The 21,297-nt window shown below is 43.8% G+C and overlaps 1 protein-coding gene across 7 annotated transcripts in view; it reads right to left on the bottom strand.

The window, feature by feature from the left end:
* MAP3K4 (mitogen-activated protein kinase kinase kinase 4) overlaps positions 1-21,297 on the bottom strand; it is a 222,110-nt gene that overhangs the window by 60,310 nt on the left and 140,503 nt on the right. For all 7 annotated transcript variants that reach the window (XM_068231736.1, XM_068231739.1, XM_068231735.1 and 4 more), the window contains 3 exons: positions 3,386-3,519; positions 2,759-2,837; positions 2,026-2,104 (listed from right to left, as the gene is read on the bottom strand). In XM_068231736.1, the coding sequence (XP_068087837.1) occupies positions 2,026-2,104; positions 2,759-2,837; positions 3,386-3,519 (292 nt within the window). The remainder of the gene's footprint in view (positions 1-2,025; positions 2,105-2,758; positions 2,838-3,385; positions 3,520-21,297) is intronic.

Raw genomic sequence — 21,297 nt, 5'->3', positions numbered from 1 at the left:
TACCTATCATTAACTATTCATGTAGCTCTGACATTTACCTGGGTCATATTGGACCACAGCAATGGCTGATGGAATGTTAATGAGTTAGAAGTTGTGAAACTGCATCCACAGCAAGCATTTTGCTGTTTTTATTTTACATTTTTCATTTTAATAAATAAAGTCTGGCACAGCATTTATGCAGTCACATGACCATGGTAATTTAAAGGACAGAAGTACACTATTAAGTTTATGTTTTGTTTTTTTCAATATTCCACGCCCTTACCGCTATTGCTCTTATAGAGGAGGAAGAATGCATGGAGAGCAAAACCTTTAGAAGTGCTTTTAAGGCATTGGTGTTATCTTTGTAACCAGTACTTTTCAATGAATGTGTAAACTAAATCATAGAGTTAAAGTGTACCAGAGCTCAAAAATAAAAAGATTTTATACATACCTGGGGCTTCCTCCAGCCCCATCCGCCTGGATCGCTCCCACGTGCCGCCCTCCGATGTCTGCAGCACTGGTACCAGGTCCCCACACTTCCATCAGTCAGAGCCAGTCTAGCGTAAGAGAAGTGCGCTGTTTGCATATCTCTCCAGCAGCCCTGATCTGCTGCATGCTTGTTCAGGGTATATGGCTAAAAGTATTATGGGCAGAGGATAAGCAGGATAGCCAGGTAACTGGTATTGCTTAAAAGGAAATAAATATGGCAGCCTCCATATACCTCTCACTACAGTTGTTCTTTAAGAGAGCAGTCATCCAGTAATTTTAAATTTCTTCCATATTTTGTGTATTCTTGTTGGATGAGCTTGTGAATCTTTCAGCCTCTGCAGACTTGCACTTGTTGGTGGATTAGAACATGAAGTATTTGCAATTGCAGTAACTTCAAATATAGCAGCTAGATCTTAATAGAGATGCGATGACAAATCTGGTGAATCTCAGAAATGTTTGCAAACATTCAGGATTTGAAGATTCAAATCCTACCCAACTTTTGCCCACTAGCACTGGAATTTGACGAATCCTGAGTAGAGTCGGAAGTGACAGCCTCTGACCTGCAAAGTGCGTCCCCGCCTCCTGGAGTGACCCAAAGAGAGCTAAAGAGAGAGATGACCTGCTGCCTGATAAGCTGCTGCAGGAGCTCTGAGATTCCAGGACCTTCCAGGATTTGAAACCAGTTTTGAGAAACTATGGGATTCGTCCCAGTTCTAATTTTTATCATAATCAGAGTTCACCTGTCAAGCTAAGAAAGTAAGCAAATTCTAATTATGTAAGGCTTTTTTCACACTACAGCACTGCATTTGCAAGTACTTTATATGCCTTACATATGCCTTATTTCCTCTTCAGCTATTAATGGAAAGCAAAATGCATTCAGTTTTACCAAAAATGGAATACAGCACACCAAGCGCCACCAATAGATGTGAATGGTTCCACTAAGCCTATGTGGGATGCATTTTTAAAATAGATCCCAATGGAGTAAAGTGTACAGGAGCCCTTAACTCAAGAAACTTCACACCCATAAAAATTGTCCAAACGAAGTTACCAGTAATGGAAATTGAGGTCCCTTTACACTTACCACATTGTGCCTCTTCCTTCTAATACACGTTACTGCAATGGACATTAAAGAAAATGGAACATGACACGACACACTTTCTGTGATGCAATGGAAGTGAATGGTAACGTGCACATTATTATTTATTTATTTTTTGCGTTTGTGGTGCAGTGCGCATGTGCAGATTTTCTGATGATGTACTACTTCCTGTCCAGCAGAGTATACATGACTGAAGGATGATGCGGCACCCATTTCGCTACATAGCATCAAGTGTAAAAGGACCCAAAACAGCGGCAATGCAACAGTCTGAGCGACAGCTGAATCACTCTGTTAGCATCTTCCATGCAAAATATTGTGAGGCTCACCAGTCTGCCAACACATACACTTTAGGCAAAAAAGAGAGTGGCTCTAGAAAGCCTCACAATCATTTGATAAGACCTAAGTTGAAACTTTCAACTGTACACTTAAAAAAAATAGAAAAAAAAAGTTGTTGCTCTTACCGAGGTACAAACCTGTCACGGGACTATGAGGTTTTCCAATAACATGACCAATGCATTCATTCATAAGGGCTTGCAGGCTCTATAAGAAAAATACAGTGCTCACTAAAACTGGTGCTGATAAACAGCAATCTATCGCTTGGCATAAAGCTGTAATATATAATTAAACCCCCACTTCAAGCACAAATATTTTCTTAAATCTGCTTAGGTACCAAGTTGTCAAGCTTGTTTATGTTAACGCAGACGCTCCTTGATGAGCTACGGTCAAAGAAATCAATATATCTAGGCATTAATCTGTACTTACTTTTGGCTCCAGCTTCAGACCCCAAATCTCCCTGACCGCTTCTGAACTGACCACTAGAGTTCACAGTTCAGAAGCTGCTTGGGAAAACACGAGGATGCAAGCTGGAGTGAGTATAGGTAGTTATGCTTCCACCTGCTTTTGTTCCAATGAACACCCTGCGAATGTGCCAACTCCCTCACTTAACACCCTAAATTTGGGTGTAAAAAAAGTTTACTTATCTTCAGCGAGATATAGATATATATATATTGTATGAGGAACCCCTGAAAATTGCTCAGATTCCTTTTTTTTTTTTTTTTACTGATAATAAAAATGTAACAGAATTTTTTTGCTGGTACATCAAGAAGAATCACACTTACACAAATTTTGGCCCTCAATTAAAATAAGTAATAAAGATAATGCATTTTTGTTGCATTTAAGTACAAAATGCCTTACCAGAAAGTCATCCTCAGGAAGGGCTGAAATGAATGCTGGCTCTATGGCTTGAAGATAGTCAAATCCTTGAGTTGCCCACCTAAACAGAAGAATGAATTTCCACAGTTGTATTAGGTTACCATTATATACAGAAGTCATTTTCAAAATGCCTGCACATGATGACAAGTGCTGGCTGCATCACTGGGCTGTTGTTACATATACAGAAATATACAGATACAGGAAGTGTTTCTTATGCTGAAACCAGGTTAATTACTGCAAATGTGGGTATCCTGAATAATTTACTGCATTGTACTATATGTCACTACAGTGCCTCTTTAAAAGGCTGTAGAATAGGCAACATGCTGCAGACTTTCTCTATACATTGCAAGCAGCTACATATCTTGTTTTTATGTGCAAACACATCAACAGAAATGATTACGGTCTCTCCCTAATAGGAAAGGCACACAAATGTGTGTCAATCAGATATAACGATTTGGCTGTCTGTCTAAATCACATTACTAGCTAGGAAGAATTTAATCATTTTGGCAGGTATAACAGTTCATATAAACTTTATTACAACTGTGTATTTGGCCCTCTACCAGAAGCTTAGCTTTAATCACCATGCAGCAGGCTTATTATATACTTTACCTTGGTCTGGTGCCACGGCCACTTTCACATTTTGTCAGCACATAGTTCATCCACTTTCTGGCAAAACTAATATATTTGTCACCAATTTTCTGCCTGAATTCTCCAGACATCAAGCGGACTACTTCTTTATGGTACTTCAAAAAAAGAGACAGATTCATTTAGAATACTAACCTCATGTGGATATTTATAATGTGGGATTTACTATAATTTAAAACCAAGTTAACAAATTACTGTGATAATTAGATACCAAAAAGCAGTCACACCTTTTTAGATTACCTATTGCTTATACAGCAAAATTATTAAAGAGAACCTGAGGTGGGATTTAATTATGTTACTGGGGCACAGAGACTGGTTGTGCACACTAAGACCAGCCTCCGTTGCCCCATGGTGTGCCTCCATGTCCCCCCTGCGCGCCGCTACACCCCCCGACACGCAGCGTGTCGCAGCACAATGTTTACCTATGCGCTGTCAGTCAGCGCCGCTCCCCCGCCTCCTCCGCATCAGCGCTACCCGCCCGCGTCACTTCCCTCCTATCAGCGGGAGGGAAGGGACACGGGCGGGTAGCACCGATGTGGAGGAGGTGGTGGAGCGGCGCTGACAGACAGCGCTTAGGTAAACATTGTGCTGGCGACACGCTGCGTGTCGCCAGCACTGCGGGGGTATAGCGGCGTGCAGGGGACATGGAGGCACACCATGGGGCAACGGAGGCTGGTCTTAGTGTGCACAGCCAGCCTCTGTGTCCCAGTAACATAATTAAATCCCACCTCGGGTTCTCTTTAACTACAGAGGCCCTCTACTAGAAATACTGATTGCTTTAACAGTGCTTACTTACAAAAGGCAGCTACAAGTTCTTTTTTCAATTATCTATTCATGATTTTCATTTTTCCACGACTTCCATCAAGACTTTCACATGTACACGGGTAAATATTTATACAATTTCAACAATGTTTAAAGTAAGCCAGAGACGTAGATTAAGAAAAATTTGACACTTACCTTGGGGCTTCCTCCAGCATCATAAGTATGTGTGAGTCTCTCGCCGTCCTCCTGCTGTCTGCCATTCAGCCGCAATCAGCCCCGGTAACTGGCTCAGTCGCGCCAGTCTGGGTCTCCACCCGCACATGCGCAGAACACCCCAACTGATGCGACTGAACCAGTTACGGGGCTGATTGCAGCTGAACGGCAGACCACGGGAGGACGGCAAGGGACTTGCGTGCTTATAGGGCTAGAGGTATCAAATCTTTCTTAATCTACGTCTCTGGTTTACCTTGAGTACCAAAAAGGGCCTACTGTGTTCATTACGCTACGATAAAAATGTTAGCCAAGCTTTATAAGGACCAACAATTAGGTGTGTTTTGGGCACAGCACAGGTCAGAGAGTGGAAAAAAGGTAGGGCAGACAGATGACTGAGACTGTTCGACATGTGGGTAGGCACAGAACTTGGATGATGGTTGGAGGGAGGGATCTAGTATAGTAGTATAGGATGAGATCTATAGATTGTGGGTGAGTAAAGCTGACCATACACCAATTTTTGTTTTTAATACATTATATTCCATAAAAATGTTGCCTTTAAAATATATTAAAAAGTAACTGATTTAGTTGTGCAAAGCGGTAAAGCAGGTCAATCAATTTCAGGGATAGATCAATTATTTATCTGATGTACTACAAATGTAATATTATTATTATTGATTTATATAGCACCAGCATCATCCATAGCGATGATACTGTATGGCTAGCAAAAAGGTGACAATACAATTTGACTTAACCACTTGAGGACCGTGGGCTTTACCCCCCTTAAGGACCAGGCACTTTTTTCCATTCAGACCACTGCAGCTTTCACGGTTTATTGCTCGCTCATACAACCTACCACCTAAATGATTTTTGGCTCCTTTTCTCGTCACTAATGCAGCTTTCTTTTGGTGCTATTTGATTGCTGCTGCGAGTTTTCGTTTTTATTATATTCATCAAAAAAGACATGAATTTTGTCAAAAAAATGATTTTTTTTAACTTTCTGTGCTGACATTTTTCAATTAAAGAAACATTTCTGTATACATGCAGCACGAAAATTGTGTACAAACATGTTTTTGATAAAAAAAAATACCCATTCAGCCTATATTTATTGGTTTCGGTAAAAGTTATAGCGTTTACAAACTTTGGTGCAAAAAGTGAATTTTCCCATTTTCCAGCATCTCTGACTTTTCTGACCACCTGTCATATTTCATGAGGGGCTAGAATTCCAGGATAGTATACATACCCCCCTAATGACCCCATTTTGGAAAGAAGACATCCCAAAGTATTCAGTGAGAGGCATAGTGAGTTCATAGAAGATATTATTTTTTGTCACAAGTAAGCGGAAAATGACACTTTGTGACAAAAAAAAAAAAACCTAAAAAAAAAAGGTTTCCATTTCTTCTAACTTGCGAAAAAAAAAAAATGAAATCTGCCACAGACTCACCATGCCCCTCTCTGAATACCTTGAAGTGACTACTTTCCAAAATGGGGTCATTTGTGGGGTGTGTTTACTGTCCTGACATTTTGGGGGGTGCTAAATTGTAAGCACCCCTGTAAAGCCTAAAGGTGCTCATTGGACTTTGGGCCCCTTAGCGCAGTTAGGCTGCAAAAAAGTGCCACACATGTGGTATTGCCGTACTCAGGAGAAGTAGTATAATGTGTTTTGGGGTGTATTTTTTTACACATACCCATGCTGGGTGGGAGAAATATCTCTGTAAATGACAATTGTTTGATTTTTTTTTTACACACAATTGTCCATTTACAGAGAGATTTCTCCCACTCAGCATGGGTATGTGTAAAAATACACCCCAAAACACATTATACTACTTCTCCTGAGTACGGCGATACCACATGTGTGGCACTTTTTTGCACCCTAACTGCGCTAAGGGGCCCAAAGTCCAATGAGTACCTTTAGGATTTCACAGGTCGTTTTTGTTTCAAGACTACTCCTCACGGTTTAGGGCCCCTAAAATGCCAGGGCAGTATAGGAACCCCACTAATGACCCCATTTTAGAAAGAAGACACCCCAAGGTATTCCGTTAGGAGTATGGTGAGTTCATAGAAGTTTTTATTTTTTTTTCACAAGTTAGCGGAAATTGCTTTTAATTGTTTTTTTTCACAAAGCGTCATTTTCCACTAACTTGTGACAAAAAATAAAATCTTCTATGAACTCACCATACTCCTAACGGAATACCTTGGGGTGTCTTCTTTCTAGAATGGGGTCATTTGTGGGGTTCCTATACTGCCCTGGCATTTTAGGGGCCCTAAACCATGAGGAGTAGTCTTGAAACCAAATGTCGCAAAATGACCTGTGAAATCCTAAAGGTACTCATTGGACTTTGGGCCCCTTAGCGTACTTAGGGTGTAAAAAAGTGCCACACATGTGGTACCGCTGTACTCAGGAGAAGTAGTATAATGCGTTTTGGGGTGTATTTTTACACATACCCATGCTAAGTGGGAGAAATATCTCTGTAAATGACAATTGTTTGATTTTTTTACACACAATTGTCCATTTACATAAAAATTTCTCCCACCCAGCATGGGTATGTGTAAAAATACACCCCAAAACACATTATACTACTTTTCCTGAGTACGGCGGTACCACATGTGTGACACTTTTTTGCAGCCTAGGTGCGCTAAGGGGCCCAACGTCCTATTCACAGGTCATTTTGAAGCATTGGTTTTCTAGACTACTCCTCGCGGTTTAGGGCCCCTAAAATGCCAGGGCAGTATAGGAACCCCACAAGTGACCCCATTTTAGAAAGAAGACACCCCAAGGTATTCCATTAGGTGTATGGCAAGTTCATAGAAGATTTTATTTGTTGTTACAAGTTAGTGAAAAATGACACTTTGTGAAAAAAAAAAACAATAAAAATCAATTTCCGCTAGCTTTTGACAAAAAATAAAATCTTCTATGAACTCGTCATACACCTAACAGAATACCTTCAGGTGTTTTTTTTCTAAAATGGGGTCACTTGTGGGGTTCCTATACCGCCCTGGCATTTTACGGGCGCAAAACCGTGAGTAGTCTGGAAACCAAATGTCTCAAAATGACTGTTCAAGGGTATACGCATCTGCAAATTTTGATGACAGGTGGTCTATGAGGGGGCGAATTTTGTGGAACCGGTCATAAGCAGGGTGGCGTTTTAGATGACAGGTTGTATTGGGCCTGATCTGATGGATAGGAGTGCTAGGGGGGTGACAGAAGGTGATTGATGAGTGTCTCAGGGGGTAGTTAGAGGGGAAAATAGATGCAATCAATGCACTGGGGAGGTGATCGGAAGGGGGTCTGAGGGGGATCTGAGGGTTTGGCCGAGTGATCAGGAGCCCACACGGGGCAAATTAGGGCCTGATCTGATGGGTAGGGGGTGACAGGAGGTGATTGATGGGTGTCTCAAGGTGTGATTAGAGGGGGGAATAGATGCAAGCAATGCACTGGCGAGGTGATCAGGGCTGGGGTCTGAGGGCGTTCTGAGGGTATGGGCGGGTGATTGAGTGCCCTAGGGGCAGATAGGGGTCTAATCTGATGGGTAGCAGTGACAGGGGGTGATTGATGGGTAATTAGTGGGTGTTTAGGGTAGAGAACAGATGTAAACAATGCACTTGGGAGGTGATCGGACGTCGGATCTGCGGGCGATCTATTGGTGTGGGTGGGTGATCAGATTGCCTGCAAGGGGCAGGTTAGGGGCTGATTGATGGGTGGTAGTGACAGGGGGTGATTGATGGGTGGCAGTGACAGGGGGTGATTGATGGGTGATTGACAGGTGATCAGTGGGTTATTACAGGGAAGAACAGATGTAAATATTGCACTGGCGAACTGATAAGGGGGGGGTCTGAGGGCAATCTGAGCGTGTAGGCAAGTGATTGGGTGCCCGCAAGGGGCAGATTAGGGTCTGATCTGATGGGTAACAGCGACAGGTGGTGATAGGGGGTGATTGATGGGTAATTAGTGGGTGTTTAGGGTAGAGAACAAATGTAAACACGGCACTTGGAAGGTGATCGGACGTCGGATCTGCGGGCGATCTATTGGTGTGGGTGGGTGATCAGATTGCCCGCAAGGGGCAGGTTAGGGGCTGATTGATGGGTGGCAGTAACAGGGGGTGATTGACAGGTGATCAGGGGGATAGATGCATACAGTACACGGGGGGGGGGGGGGTCTGGGGAGAATCTGAGGGGTGTGGGAGGGTGATCAGGAGGGAGCAGGGGGCAGTTTAGGGAATAAAAAAAAAAATAGCGTTGACAGATAGTGACAGGGAGTGATTGATGGGTGATTAGGGGGGTGATTGGGTGCACACAGTGGTCTGGGGGGTGGGCAGGGAGGGGGGGGTCTGAGGGGTGCTGTGGGCGATCATGGGGCAGGGGGGGGGAATCAGTGTGCTTGAGTGCAGACTAGGGTAGCTGCAGCCTGCCCTGGTGGTCCCTCGGACACTGGGACCACCAGGGCAGGGGGCAGCCTGTATAATACACTTTGTATACACTACAAAGTGTATTATACACTTTGTATGCGGCGATCCGGGTGCTAGTAACCCGCCGGCGCTTCCGAACGGCCGGCGGGCTACAGCGCGAGGTGGGCGGAGCCAGTCCCCGGCAGCTGATCGCGTCACGAATGACGCGATCGCGCCGCCCATGCCCGTACAAGGACCGCCGCCATTTGTACATACGGCGGTCCTTGCGGGGTCCACTTCCCGGCCGCCAATTGTATATACGGCGGTCGGGAAGTGGTTAAACAGTTTGACATATTCAATAAAAACTTAAGAAAAAGAAGGGACACCGAGAGCCCAATATAGTGTAGTAAGTAGAGTAAATGGGTAAATGAAAAAGTATATGATAGATATACTCACAAGTCAGTGTTACAGTATAGGCAACTACTGTATAGGCAGGTGAGGAGATTAGACCTGTCCTCACTCAGGATTAGGATTAGGGATTCGACCCCTCCACCAGGGGTGGAAACTGATATTGTAAGGAGAACAGAGGCGCCAAAAGAATAAAAACATATCGAAACGCGTTGCATTGTATGTTGAAGTATATAAATACATTTGTTTGTACAAAAATCGACAGAATCATGTCTACTTCGGGGAGGTGAGTCCACCACCGCCTCCTGAGGAATTTTAACCACTTGCCGACCGCCCCCAGCCGATGGGCGGCGGCAAAGACCGGTCCCAAACGACCGCAATACGCCCATCGGCGGGGGCGGCTGCGGGAGTGGCTATGCGGCGATCGCGTCATTCGTGACGCGATCAGCCGCCGGGGACTGGCTCCGCCCCCCGTTCGCCGTAACCCGCCGGCCGTTCGGAAGCGCCGGCGGGTTACTGGCATCCGGATCGCCGCTGCAACAGTGTATAATAGGCTTTGTAATGTATACAAAGCCTATTATACTGGCTGCCTCCTGCCCTGGTGGTCCCAGTGTCCGAGGGACCACCAGGGCAGGCTGCAGCCACCCTAGTCTGCACCCAAGCACACTGATTTCCCCCCCCCTGCCCCCTGATCGCCCACAGCACCCCTCAGACCCCCCCCCTGCCCACCCCCTAGACCACTGTTTGCACCCAGTCACCCTCCTAATCACCCATCAATCACTCCCTGTCACTATCTGTCAACGCTATTTTTTTTTTAAGTCCCTAATCTGCCCCCTACTCCCTCCTGATCACCCCCCCACCCCTCAGATTCTCCCCAGACCCCCCCCCAGACCCCCCCCCCCCGTGTACTGTATGCATCTATCCCCCCTGATCACCTGTCAATCACCTGTCAATCACCTGTCAATCACCTGTCAATCACCCGTCAATCACCCCCTGTCACTGCCACCCATCAATCAGCCCCTGATCTGCCCCTTGCGGGCAATCTGATCACCCCCCCACACCAATAGATCGCCCGCAGATCCGACATCAGATCACCTCCCAAATCCATTGTTTACATCTATTCTCTCCTCTAAACACCCACTAATTACCCATCAATCACCCCCTATCACCACCTGTCACTGTTACCCATCAGATTAGACCCTAATCTGCCCCTTGCGGGCACCCAATCACCTGCCCACACGCTCAATTGCCCTCAGACCCCCCCCTTATCAATTCGCCCGTGCAATATTTACATCTGTTCTCCCCTGTAATAACCCACTGATTACCTGTCAATCACCCATCAATCACCCCCTGTCACTGCCACCCATCAATCACCCCCTGTCACTGCCACCCATCAATCAGCCCCTAACCTGCCCCTTGCGGGCAATCTGATCACCCACCCACACCAATAGATCGCCCGCAGATCCGACATCAGATCACCTCCCAAATCCATTGTTTACATCTATTCTCTCCTCTAAACACCCACTAATTACCCATCAATCACCCCCTATCACCACCTGTCACTGTTACCCATCAGATTAGACCCTAATCTGCCCCTTGCGGGCACCCAATCACCTGCCCACACGCTCAGATTGCCCTCAGACCCCCCCCTTATCAATTCGCCCGTGCAATATTTACATCTGTTCTCCCCTGTAATAACCCACTGATTACCTGTCAATCACCCATCAATCACCCCCTGTCACTGCCACCCATCAATCACCCCCTGTCACTGCCACCCATCAATCAGCCCCTAACCTGCCCCTTGCGGGCAATCTGATCACCCACCCACACCAATAGATCGCCCGCAGATCCGACATCAGATCACCTCCCAAATCCATTGTTTACATCTATTCTCTCCTCTAAACACCCACTAATTACCCATCAATCACCCCCTATCACCACCTGTCACTGTTACCCATCAGATTAGACCCTAATCTGCCCCTTGCGGGCACCCAATCACCCGCCCACACCTCAGAACGCCCTCAGACCCCAGCCCTGATCACCTCGCCAGTGCATTGCTTGCATCTATTTCCCCCCTCTAATCACACCTTGAGACACCCATCAATCACCTCCTGTCACCCCCTAGCACACCTACCCATCAGATCAGGCCCTAATTTGCCCCGTGTGGGCTCCTGATCACTCGGCCAAACCCTCAGATCCCCCTCAGACCCCCTTCCGATCACCTCCCCAGTGCATTGATTGCATCTATTTTCCCCTCTAACCGCCCCCTGAGACACCCATCAATCACCTCCTGTCACCCCCCTAGCACTCCTATCCATCAGATCAGGCCCAATACATCCTGTCATCTAAGAGGCCACCCTGCTTATGACCGATTCCACAAAATTTGCCCCCTCATAGACCACCTGTCATCAAAATTTGCAGATGCTTATACCCCTGAACAGTCATTTTGAGAAATTTGGTTTCCAGACTACTCACAGTTTTGGGCCCGTAAAATGCCAGGGCAGTATAGGAACCCCACAAGTGACCCCATTTTAGAAAGAAGACACCCCAAGGTATTCTGTTAGGTGTATGATGAGTTCATAGAATATTTTATTTTTTGTCAAAAGTTAGCGGAAATTGGATTGTTATTGTTTTTTTCACAAAGTGTCATTTTTCACTAACTTGTGAGAAAAAATAAAATCTTCTATGAACTCACCATACTCCTAACAGAATACCTTGGGGTGTCTTCTTTCTAAAATGGGGTCACTTGTGGGGTTCCTATACTGCCCTGGCATTTTAGGGGCCCTAAACCGTGAGGAGTAGTCTAGAATCCAAATGCCTCAAAATGACCTGTGAATAGGACGTTAGGCCCCTTAGCGCACCTAGGTTGCAAAAAAGTGTCACACATGTGGTATCGCCGTACTCAGAAGAAGTAGTATAATGTGTTTTGGGGTGTATTTTTATACATACCCATGCTGGGTGGGAGAAATCTCTCTGTAAATGGACAATTGTGTGTAAAAAAAATCAAATAATTGTCATTTACAGAGATATTTCTCCCACCCAGCATGGGTATGTGTAAAAATACACCCCAAAACACATTATACTACTTCTCCTGAGTACGGCGGTACCACATGTGTGGCACTTTTTTGCACCCTAAGTGCGCTAAGGGGCCCAAAGTCCAATGAGTACCTTTAGGATTTCACAGGTCATTTTGCCACATTTGGTTTCAAGACTACTCCTCACGGTTTAGGGCCCCTAAAATGCCAGGGCAGTATAGGAACCCCACAAATGACTCCATTTTAGAAAGAAGACACCCCAAGGTATTCCGTTAGGAGAATGGCGAGTTCATAGAAGATTTTATTTTTTGTCACAAGTTAGCGGAAAATGACACTTTGTGAAAAAAAACAATTACAATCAATTTCCGCTAACTTGTGACAAAAAAAAAAAATCTTCTATGAACTCACCATACATCTAACGGAATACCTTGGGGTGTCTTCTTTCTAAAATGGGGTAATTTGTGGGGTTCCTATACTGTCCTGGCATTTTAGGGGCCCTAAACCGTGAGGAGTAGTCTTGAAACGAAATGTCTCAAAATGACCTGTGAAATCCTAAAGGTACTCATTGGACTTTGGGCCCCTTAGCGCAGTTAGGGTGCAAAAAAGTGCCACACATGTGGTATCGCCGTACTCAGGAGAAGTAGTATAATGTGTTTTGGGGTGTATTTTTCCACATACCCATGCTGAGTGGGAGAAATATCTCTATAAATAGACAATTGTGTGTAAAAAAAATAAAAAAATTGTCATTTACGGAGATATTTCTCCCACCCAGCATGTGTATGTGTAAAAATACACCCCAAAACACATTATACTACTTTTCCTGAGTACGGCAATACCACATGTGTGGCACTTTTTTGCGGCCTAACTGCGCTAAGGGGCCCAAAGTCCAATGAGCATCTTTAGGCTTTACAGGGGTGCTTACAATTAGGCACCCCCCAAATGCCAGGACAGTAAACACACCCCACAAATGACCCCATTCTGGAAAGTAGACACTTCAAGGTATTCAGAGAGGAGCATAGTGAGTCCGTGGCAGATTTCATTTTTTTTGTCGCAAGTTAGAAGAAATGGAAACTTTTTTTTTTTTTTTTTTTTGTCACAAACTGTCATTTTCCGCTAACTTGTGACAAAAAATAAAATCTTCTATGAACTCACCATGCCTCTCACTGAATACTTTGGGATGTCTTCTTTCCAAAATGGGGTCATTTGGGGGGTATTTGTACTATCCTGGAATTTTAGCCCCTCATGAAACATGACAGGTGCGCAGAAAAGTCAGAGATGCTTGAAAATGGGAAAATTCACTTTTGGCACCATAGTTTGTAAACGCTATAACTTTTACCCAATCCAATAAATATACACTGAATGTTTTTTTTTTTATCAAAGACATGTAGCAGAATAACTTTCGCGCTCAAATGTATAGGAAATTTTACTTTATTTGAAAAATGTCAGCACAGAAAGTTAAAAAAGTCATTTTTTTGACAAAATTCATGTCTTTTTTGATGAATATAATAAAAAGTAAAACTCGCAGCAGCAATCAAATAGCATCAAAAGAAAGCTGTATTAGTGACAAGAAAAGGAGGTAAAATTCATTTAGGTGGTAGGTTGTATGACCGAGCAATAAACCGTGAAAGCTGCAGTGGTCTGAATGGAGAAAAAGGCTCTGGTCCTTAAGGGGCGAAAAGACTGTGGTCCCGAAGTGGTTAAAACTTTTAGATATATGTTTTTATTCAATAAAAACTTTGAATGTCATAATCTATTAAGACGAACAGCCATCTTGCTCCCAGAAAGCATAGAACTGATCTTGTGTTTCCACAGAGCAAGAATAGACAGACAAGAACTACATATGCACAATATAATATGTACAACTTATTCGTCAGCAGGTGTACAGATCTTCCTTTAAAGCGGTATTGTCACCATAAAAATCAAATTTCAACAGCAACTGGTCTGGGTGTATTAAGTAATAAAGATGCTAATCCTGCATTCAAAACTTGCAAAACTTTTTCTGCTGTTATGTTTTGGAGTTATCACATACTTTAGGAGCACTGGCCCTTTAATTGCCATTGCCATCCAGTTGCATGCTGGGGGTTCTTTTTATCTATAATATATTCCTCCTCTTCCCTTTATTTCCCTGCCTAGCTTCTATCTGCTCACTTGTGTTTACAAGCAAGGCTGCGGTGACTCAGTGATTGGAGAATAAAACAGTGCAGTTGCTAGTATACACCTTAGTGGGAGTGTCTGAAGACTCTGGGAGGAGGGCAGCTAATTAATACACAATGAGCAAGAGAAAGGAGGGGGAAAACAAGAGTCAGGGAGGATATGATGTCAGCATTAGCTTAGCAAAATGGCAACTGCCTTGAATAGGATTTTCTGCTTTTCCTTTATAAAATTCACAGGAATCATTAAGTGGATAGCACAATACATCTATTATGTAAGTAGAACTAGTATTTATCTACTTATATATGTGTTTTTTATTTCTAAGTTAGTATGGGTGTCGCTTGTTCTTTGAAGAGAGTCTGAAGTCATTAAAGGGGTTCTGTGGCCTTTTAAAAAAACAAAGTGTCACTTACCTGGGGCTTTTACCGGCCCCCTGCAGCTATCAAGTCCCACGCCGTCACTGAAGCCCCTTCCATTTCTCGTCGCGGGTCACCTGCCAATTATTTGTCTAACTATACGAATAGCACTGCGGGTGTGCGGCTGTGGGCGCGTGCATAATCGTGAGCTTACTGCGCAGGCGCAGCACAATGTTTTCTTGCACTGCGCCTGCGCAGTAAGCTCCGGAGGACGCAACAGGGAGCGAGGACACGCCGCAGTGCTATTCGTCTAGTTAGACGAATTGGCAGGTGACCCGTGGCGAGAAACGGAGGGGGCTTCAGTGACGACGTGGGACTTGATAGCTGCAGGGGGCCGGTAGAAGCCCTAGGTAAGTGGCACTTTTTTGTTTTTTAAAAAGGCCACAGAACCCCTTAAAAAATTACCTCTTTATTTCCCAATCCTCTTCAGCATTGAGATCAAAGATGATTCACCGCATTCCCACAGCAGAACGATGTATTCCCGGGGCAAAATTCTGAGTTAGTTCCTGGAAAAGGCAGAGGTGAGTGCAGTAGCTCTGCCTCCAGTCCAGTCAATCTCTGCATCTCCCCGCCCCTCTCAGTCTTCTTTCACTGAGAGAGGCAGGGAGAGGCAGAGATAGGCGGAGATTGACTGGACTGGAGGCAGTGCTAATGTGCAGAGGTCTGCCTCCCCCAGGCAGCAAAATCTGTGACTTGGAAAATTGTAGAATTTTCCCCCCGGGATTTCGGGGCCATAAATACCTCGTTCTGCCACGGGGGTGCGGCGAATCATCTTTGATATTAATGCTGAACAGGACTGGGAAATAAAAAGAGGTAATTTCAATGGCTTCAGTCTCCCTTTTAACAGGCATTATAAAGATACGCTGCCTGTGTATAGTGTGTATTTGTGATGGCTGCTAGCTGAGTAAGCACTATTACCTCTTTTTTATTTTTGTTTGTATTGTATACTGACACAAAGCTGAGAGACTGATAAATACCAATTGTAATTTCAGCTGTATAACAGTGTATTTTTTGAGAGATTCCTCCTCACTTCTTATTCCAGTGACAAGATCACCGAAAAGTTGAGGTGCTAACGAACAGTAAAATAATGACATTTGAAAACCCTCCATCTCTATTGGAAACCTGAAAAAAAAACTGTCTTGGTTAGAGTTTTACACACAAAATAGTGTGTTTTGACCAAAGTTCATTTAATTATTGTTAAGATCTGTGTGTAATGATTTGTTGTTGTACGAGGACAAGCGTTTGGGGCGACATTTCCGAGTCAAACATCTATTAGCAGGAGCAGAGTCACTGCCGACAGATTTATGAACAAATGGCCAAACCAGTTACATTATGCACTGTTATTCAGAACAAAGCAGGTTCTTGCTATAACCACACCTCTATATACATGTACGCATCTGTGTATGAACTAAAAGACTAAACTCACTGAAGAAATATGCGAGTAGTATATTTCTTGGAACAAATAAAAGAAGCATTTCTGAATTTATGTCAGATGCTATTTATTGTGACAACATAATCCTAAATGATTAGGCAAAATGAACCAGAAACCTGTCAAGTTCTAGCACAACAAGCTCCTAATATTCATGTCATTATCTCATTATTATCAGGCAAATGAATGCTACTAAAAGAAAACAACACATTCTCACATGCACAGCTTTGCATGAAAATGACGCACGCACGCACGCACGCACGCACCAAATTTTTGTAAATATGAAAATATGACACTTTGATACATTGTAAAGTAGTCAGTGTACAGCTTGTATGAAAATGTAAATTTGCAATTCCATCAAAATAGTTCAACACGCAATGCCTAAACCTCTGACAACAAAAGTGAGTACTGTACATCCCCAAGGGACAAATGTCAGAATTCTGCCCAATTTAACATTTTCTTCCACTGGGGTCAGGTTACTTGTTAGGGATACAAGGTCTCAGGCATGAATAAGGAGCAGGTGTGTACAATTTGATGTTATTGCTCTCACACTCTGTCATACTGGTCACTGGAAGTTCAACGTGGCACTGCATGGCAGATAACTCTAAGGGGAACTTAAAATGAATTTTTGCTTTACATAAAGATGACCTAGGCTATAAGAAGGCTGCCAACACCCAGAAACTGACCTGCGGCATAGTGGCCGAGACCATACAGTGGTTTAACAGAACAGGCTTCACTCAGTACAGGCCTCACCATGGTCAACTAAAGAGGTTAAGTACAGTTGCTCAACATCATATCCTGCCGTTGTCTTTTGCAAACAGATGCATGAGTGCTACCAGCATTGGTGCAAAGGTTGAAGGGGTGGGGGTCAGCCTGTCTGCTTAGACCATAGTGGCTATCATTCCAGAAGTAAGCCTAGTCTAAAGGTGATGCACAAGAAAGCCCGCAAACATAGTAAAATAGTAGATCAACTCTCCCGGCAATAACCTAGTAATAATAGCCATGGATGCCCTTCAATGCAAGGAAAGCATCCTAGCCCTCTTTAAAGAGGAACTCCGACAAAGAATTGAACTTTTATCCCAATCAGTAGCTGCTGCCCCCTTTTACGTGATAAATCTATTTCTTTTCACAAACAGACCATCAGGGGGCGCTGTATGACTGATATTGTGGTGAAACCCCTCCTACAAGAAAAGGAGGACCGTGGTACTCCTGGCAGATTCCTGTCTCTGAACCTTGTTGCTTTGTGGGAAATAGCTGTTTACAGCTGTTTCCAACTGCCAAAAAAGCATGCAGCAGCTACATCACCTGCCAACAGTAAAAATGTCACCATGTAATAAATGTCAGAATGTAAATCAGGGATTTAAAAGATTTTACAATGGGAAAACACTGACTAAATCATTTATACATAATTATTGTAAAAATGAAGCAGTTTTTTTATTACATTATTTTCACTGGAGTTCCTCTTTAAATGCAGATATAGAGTTTGCCATAACTACTTTCTGAGGTAAGATATTCCAAAATTTTAACCACTGTGAAGGAGAATTTTATTTGCTTTAGCTACCACTGCTTGGCATTGTATATGATTACTTAATTTGTTATCAACCAGTATTCCCAAGTCGTCTGATGTTCCCAGCTGTGAACATTTATTTTATATGGTGAACTACCAAGGTGCACCACTTTACACTTATCAACATTAAATTTTATCTGCCACGCGCCTGCCCCATATGGCCATGTTGTCAAGGTCCTGTTGTAATATGTCACTATCCATCTTAGTGTTGATAATAATGCTGTATCATTTTGTATCCTCTGCAAAGATGGCTACATTACTCTATTCCATCTACTAAGATGGAAATCTACTACTAAATCTCACTAATATTATAATGCTAACATTTGGACGTTTTTTAATCAATCATGCAACAATGGCTGAACGGATTTGAAAGAAATTTGGCACAAAGTACATTACTTGGAATAACATATAGGATACTTTATATCCCCATAACCAAAAAGTGGTTGGAGACGAATACAAATTTCACTGGAAAAATGTAAACTGCAGCCATTCTTACACTGTTTATGGTAAGGCTCTCAAACTTTGCACAGTTGGTCACTGGGAGACTGAGATTAATTTTCATTAAAGTGGGTGGAGCCTACAAAAGCCAATCAAAACTCACCTATGGATTTTCAAGGGGACTATGGCTTCAATTCATCAAAGGGTGTTCGATAACAAAATCCCAGTCCTTAAAATACCGCATTCGGTATTTTACACTTCACTGTGCTAATTCATCAATATTTTCCCATGTGTGGTAGAGGTTCGTTAAGTTACCGAAGTACTACGGCTTCAGTTCATCAAAGGCTGTTAGATAACAGCAGAGTGGTGCAGAGCAGCTTGGAATGTCCCTGTGTTGTTACAAGCTGATAACAATAGAAGGCATTCAGACATCCCTTTACATGTAAACGTGTTATATTTACTGTTACTTATACTGCCTCTGCTGCTCTGAATCTGTCCATCAGTGTTTCTTAACATTTTACTTATTTGCTACAACGTAGATAAACTTCCTGGAGACATTACAAATGCCATGCTTGGTGATTTCACCACTTGCATCTTTGCCTATTCAAACAGGGACTCAAAGGGTTACACCACCGTTCTCTCTGCTCACTGCTTGGGGGGTCTGGAAGCTTGTGTGGAGAAGCCTGTGACCTATCAGCACCTATCAGCGGCACTTGCAGGAGAACAGGGGCTGTTTCTATTGGCTGCCTGCTCCTGCTAATCATGAAAACATTCACACAGAAGGCTTTCGAAGCCTGTAACGAGAGGGGAGAGCTGGAGATAAACACCGAATGTGCTAGCGAATGTGGTAACCTTGATGAATTAACATTTACTGACATTTGCTGACATGTGTTGAGCACAAGTCGGTAATTTATCTCATTGCTCTGTCATTTCAGCTTCTCATTCGGTAACAGCTTTGATGAATTAACATTTTCTTAAGTCCTCCGTTAACTCAGCTGTTTTCAGCATTACCGAATGCGGTAATGCTTGATGAATTGAAGCCTATGTCATTGTTGCCATTCTTGCATGGTTAATGGCACAAGCATCAAACCTGGTACAGTTGGTCATTGGGTGACTGGGGTTCAAATTCAGAAAAGGGGGTGGAGCCACAGCAAGTCAGAGTTGTTTCATTTCAATGCAAATTATTGATGCCAAAGACCGCAAAGTTCACAAACTTGGTCATTGAGTGTGTTAGGGTCAGAAAAAGTGGGGGGAGCCAACACCAGCCAAATACATGCACGGGCAATGCTGGGCCAACAGCTAGTCATTAAAGTGAACCTCCAGACTAAAAATCGACTCAGCAGCACTGAAAAGGCTTGGTGTTTCTTTAACAGTTTCACAGTATCAGATCTTTTCTTCTCTTATACAAGCCTCATTTTTAGCTGCACAGAAGAAAACTGCCCGAGCATTTTTCCACTGATGCTGTGCAAAGCATGATGGGATTTCTGATGTTGTTCTTGTTCTGCTGTTTTGGTGCAATTTTTTTTTTTTTTTTTTTTTTTTACATTTTGAATTTGACATTTGAAGCCTAGGGTGTGCAGCTGGGAGGGTGATCGGGTGATCAGGTCACAGGACAGTTGGAACTGTGTCTCCTGTTCCCTGTCACCTCCTTTCAACCAAAAAGATGGCTGCCCCCATGATAAAGATGGCAGCCCCCATGAATCACAAACATTTGCCTGTTATTTTAAAACAGGGTGTGTAAGAGATTATATTACCTATCTATTCTAATTAACATAACTAATGTAACTTAATGACAGTATGTTTGTTTAGGCTGAAGTTCCCCTTTAATAAATAAATTAAAAGGATTAGACCAAGAACTGATCCCTGCAGTAGCCCACTGCGAACAGTTTTCCACTTTGAGTATGTTCCATTTACCACCACTTTTTGCCTTCTATCTCTTAACCACTTGCCGACCGCACACTCATACCGTGCGGCGGCAAAGTGGTAGTTGGAGGACCAGCGACACACATCTGCGTCGCCAGGTGCCTCCCTAATTAATCAGGAAAGGCCGCTCGCGCGAGCGGCCGTTTCCTGTTAGATCACGGAGCGGGTCTCCATGAATAGCTGATCGCGGCTCGCAGACTAAATGTAAACGCAGGAGAATGTCTCCTTTGTTTATATTGAATGGCGCTGCTGCTACAGCAGCGCCGTAAGGCAGATCGGCGATCCCCGGCCAATCAGCGGGCCCCCCCCCCGCAACACCGAGGCAGGCAGGAGCGATCAGACCCCCCCTGCACATCATCCCCATAGGGGGGGAAAAAGGGGGGCGATCTGATTGCTCTGCCTGCATCCTGATCTGTGCTGGGGGCTGCAGAGCCCACCCAGCACAGATCATAAAAAAAACATGCTGGTCCTTAAGGGGGGGGGGGGGGGGGGTAAAGGCTGAGTCCTCAAGTGGTTAAAGGGAGCATTTAACCTTTTTTTCTTAAAAAAAGTTTCACTTACCTGGGCTTTCTACCGGCCCCCTGCAGACGTCTTGTCCCACGCCAGTCCTCAAAGATCCTCTGGTCCCCCGCCGCAGCTCACTTCCCCAGCTTCCTGCGCAGGCCCAAATTTTCTGGTACTGCACCTGCGCAGAACACTCCCGTAAACGTGAGCGGGAGCGAGTACATGCAGTTCTATATCCACATACATACATTTTCTCCTAATCCCTATATTCTCAGTTTCTAAACCAGGCTCTTGTGGCGAACAGCGTCAAAAGCCAAGTAGCAAAGTCCTGCTAGTCTATTGCTTTCTCAAAATCTAAATATTAATTCTCCATTTCATAAAAGCTGAGAATGTTTGTGAGACAGGACATGTCTTTAGTAAAACCATGCAGTCAAACTGAAATAGGATTATTCTGTGCTACATCATTTTGTATACCATACCTTAGGATACCTTCAAACAATTTACACACAACTGCTGATGGTTCAGATTTGTTCCCTTCTTGAATATGGGGAAAACATCAGCTGTATGCCAGTCATAAGGAACTTATTCACTTGAAAGAGAATCACAGAAAATAAGTTATCGATAACTGAACTCAACTCCTTTAATACC

Source organism: Hyperolius riggenbachi, chromosome 4, assembly GCF_040937935.1.
Source record: "Hyperolius riggenbachi isolate aHypRig1 chromosome 4, aHypRig1.pri, whole genome shotgun sequence".
In the NCBI taxonomy this organism is placed as follows: domain Eukaryota; kingdom Metazoa; phylum Chordata; class Amphibia; order Anura; family Hyperoliidae; genus Hyperolius; species Hyperolius riggenbachi.
The sequence above is the reverse complement of the archived record's forward strand: the minus strand, read 5'-3'. Positions and strand labels throughout refer to the sequence as shown.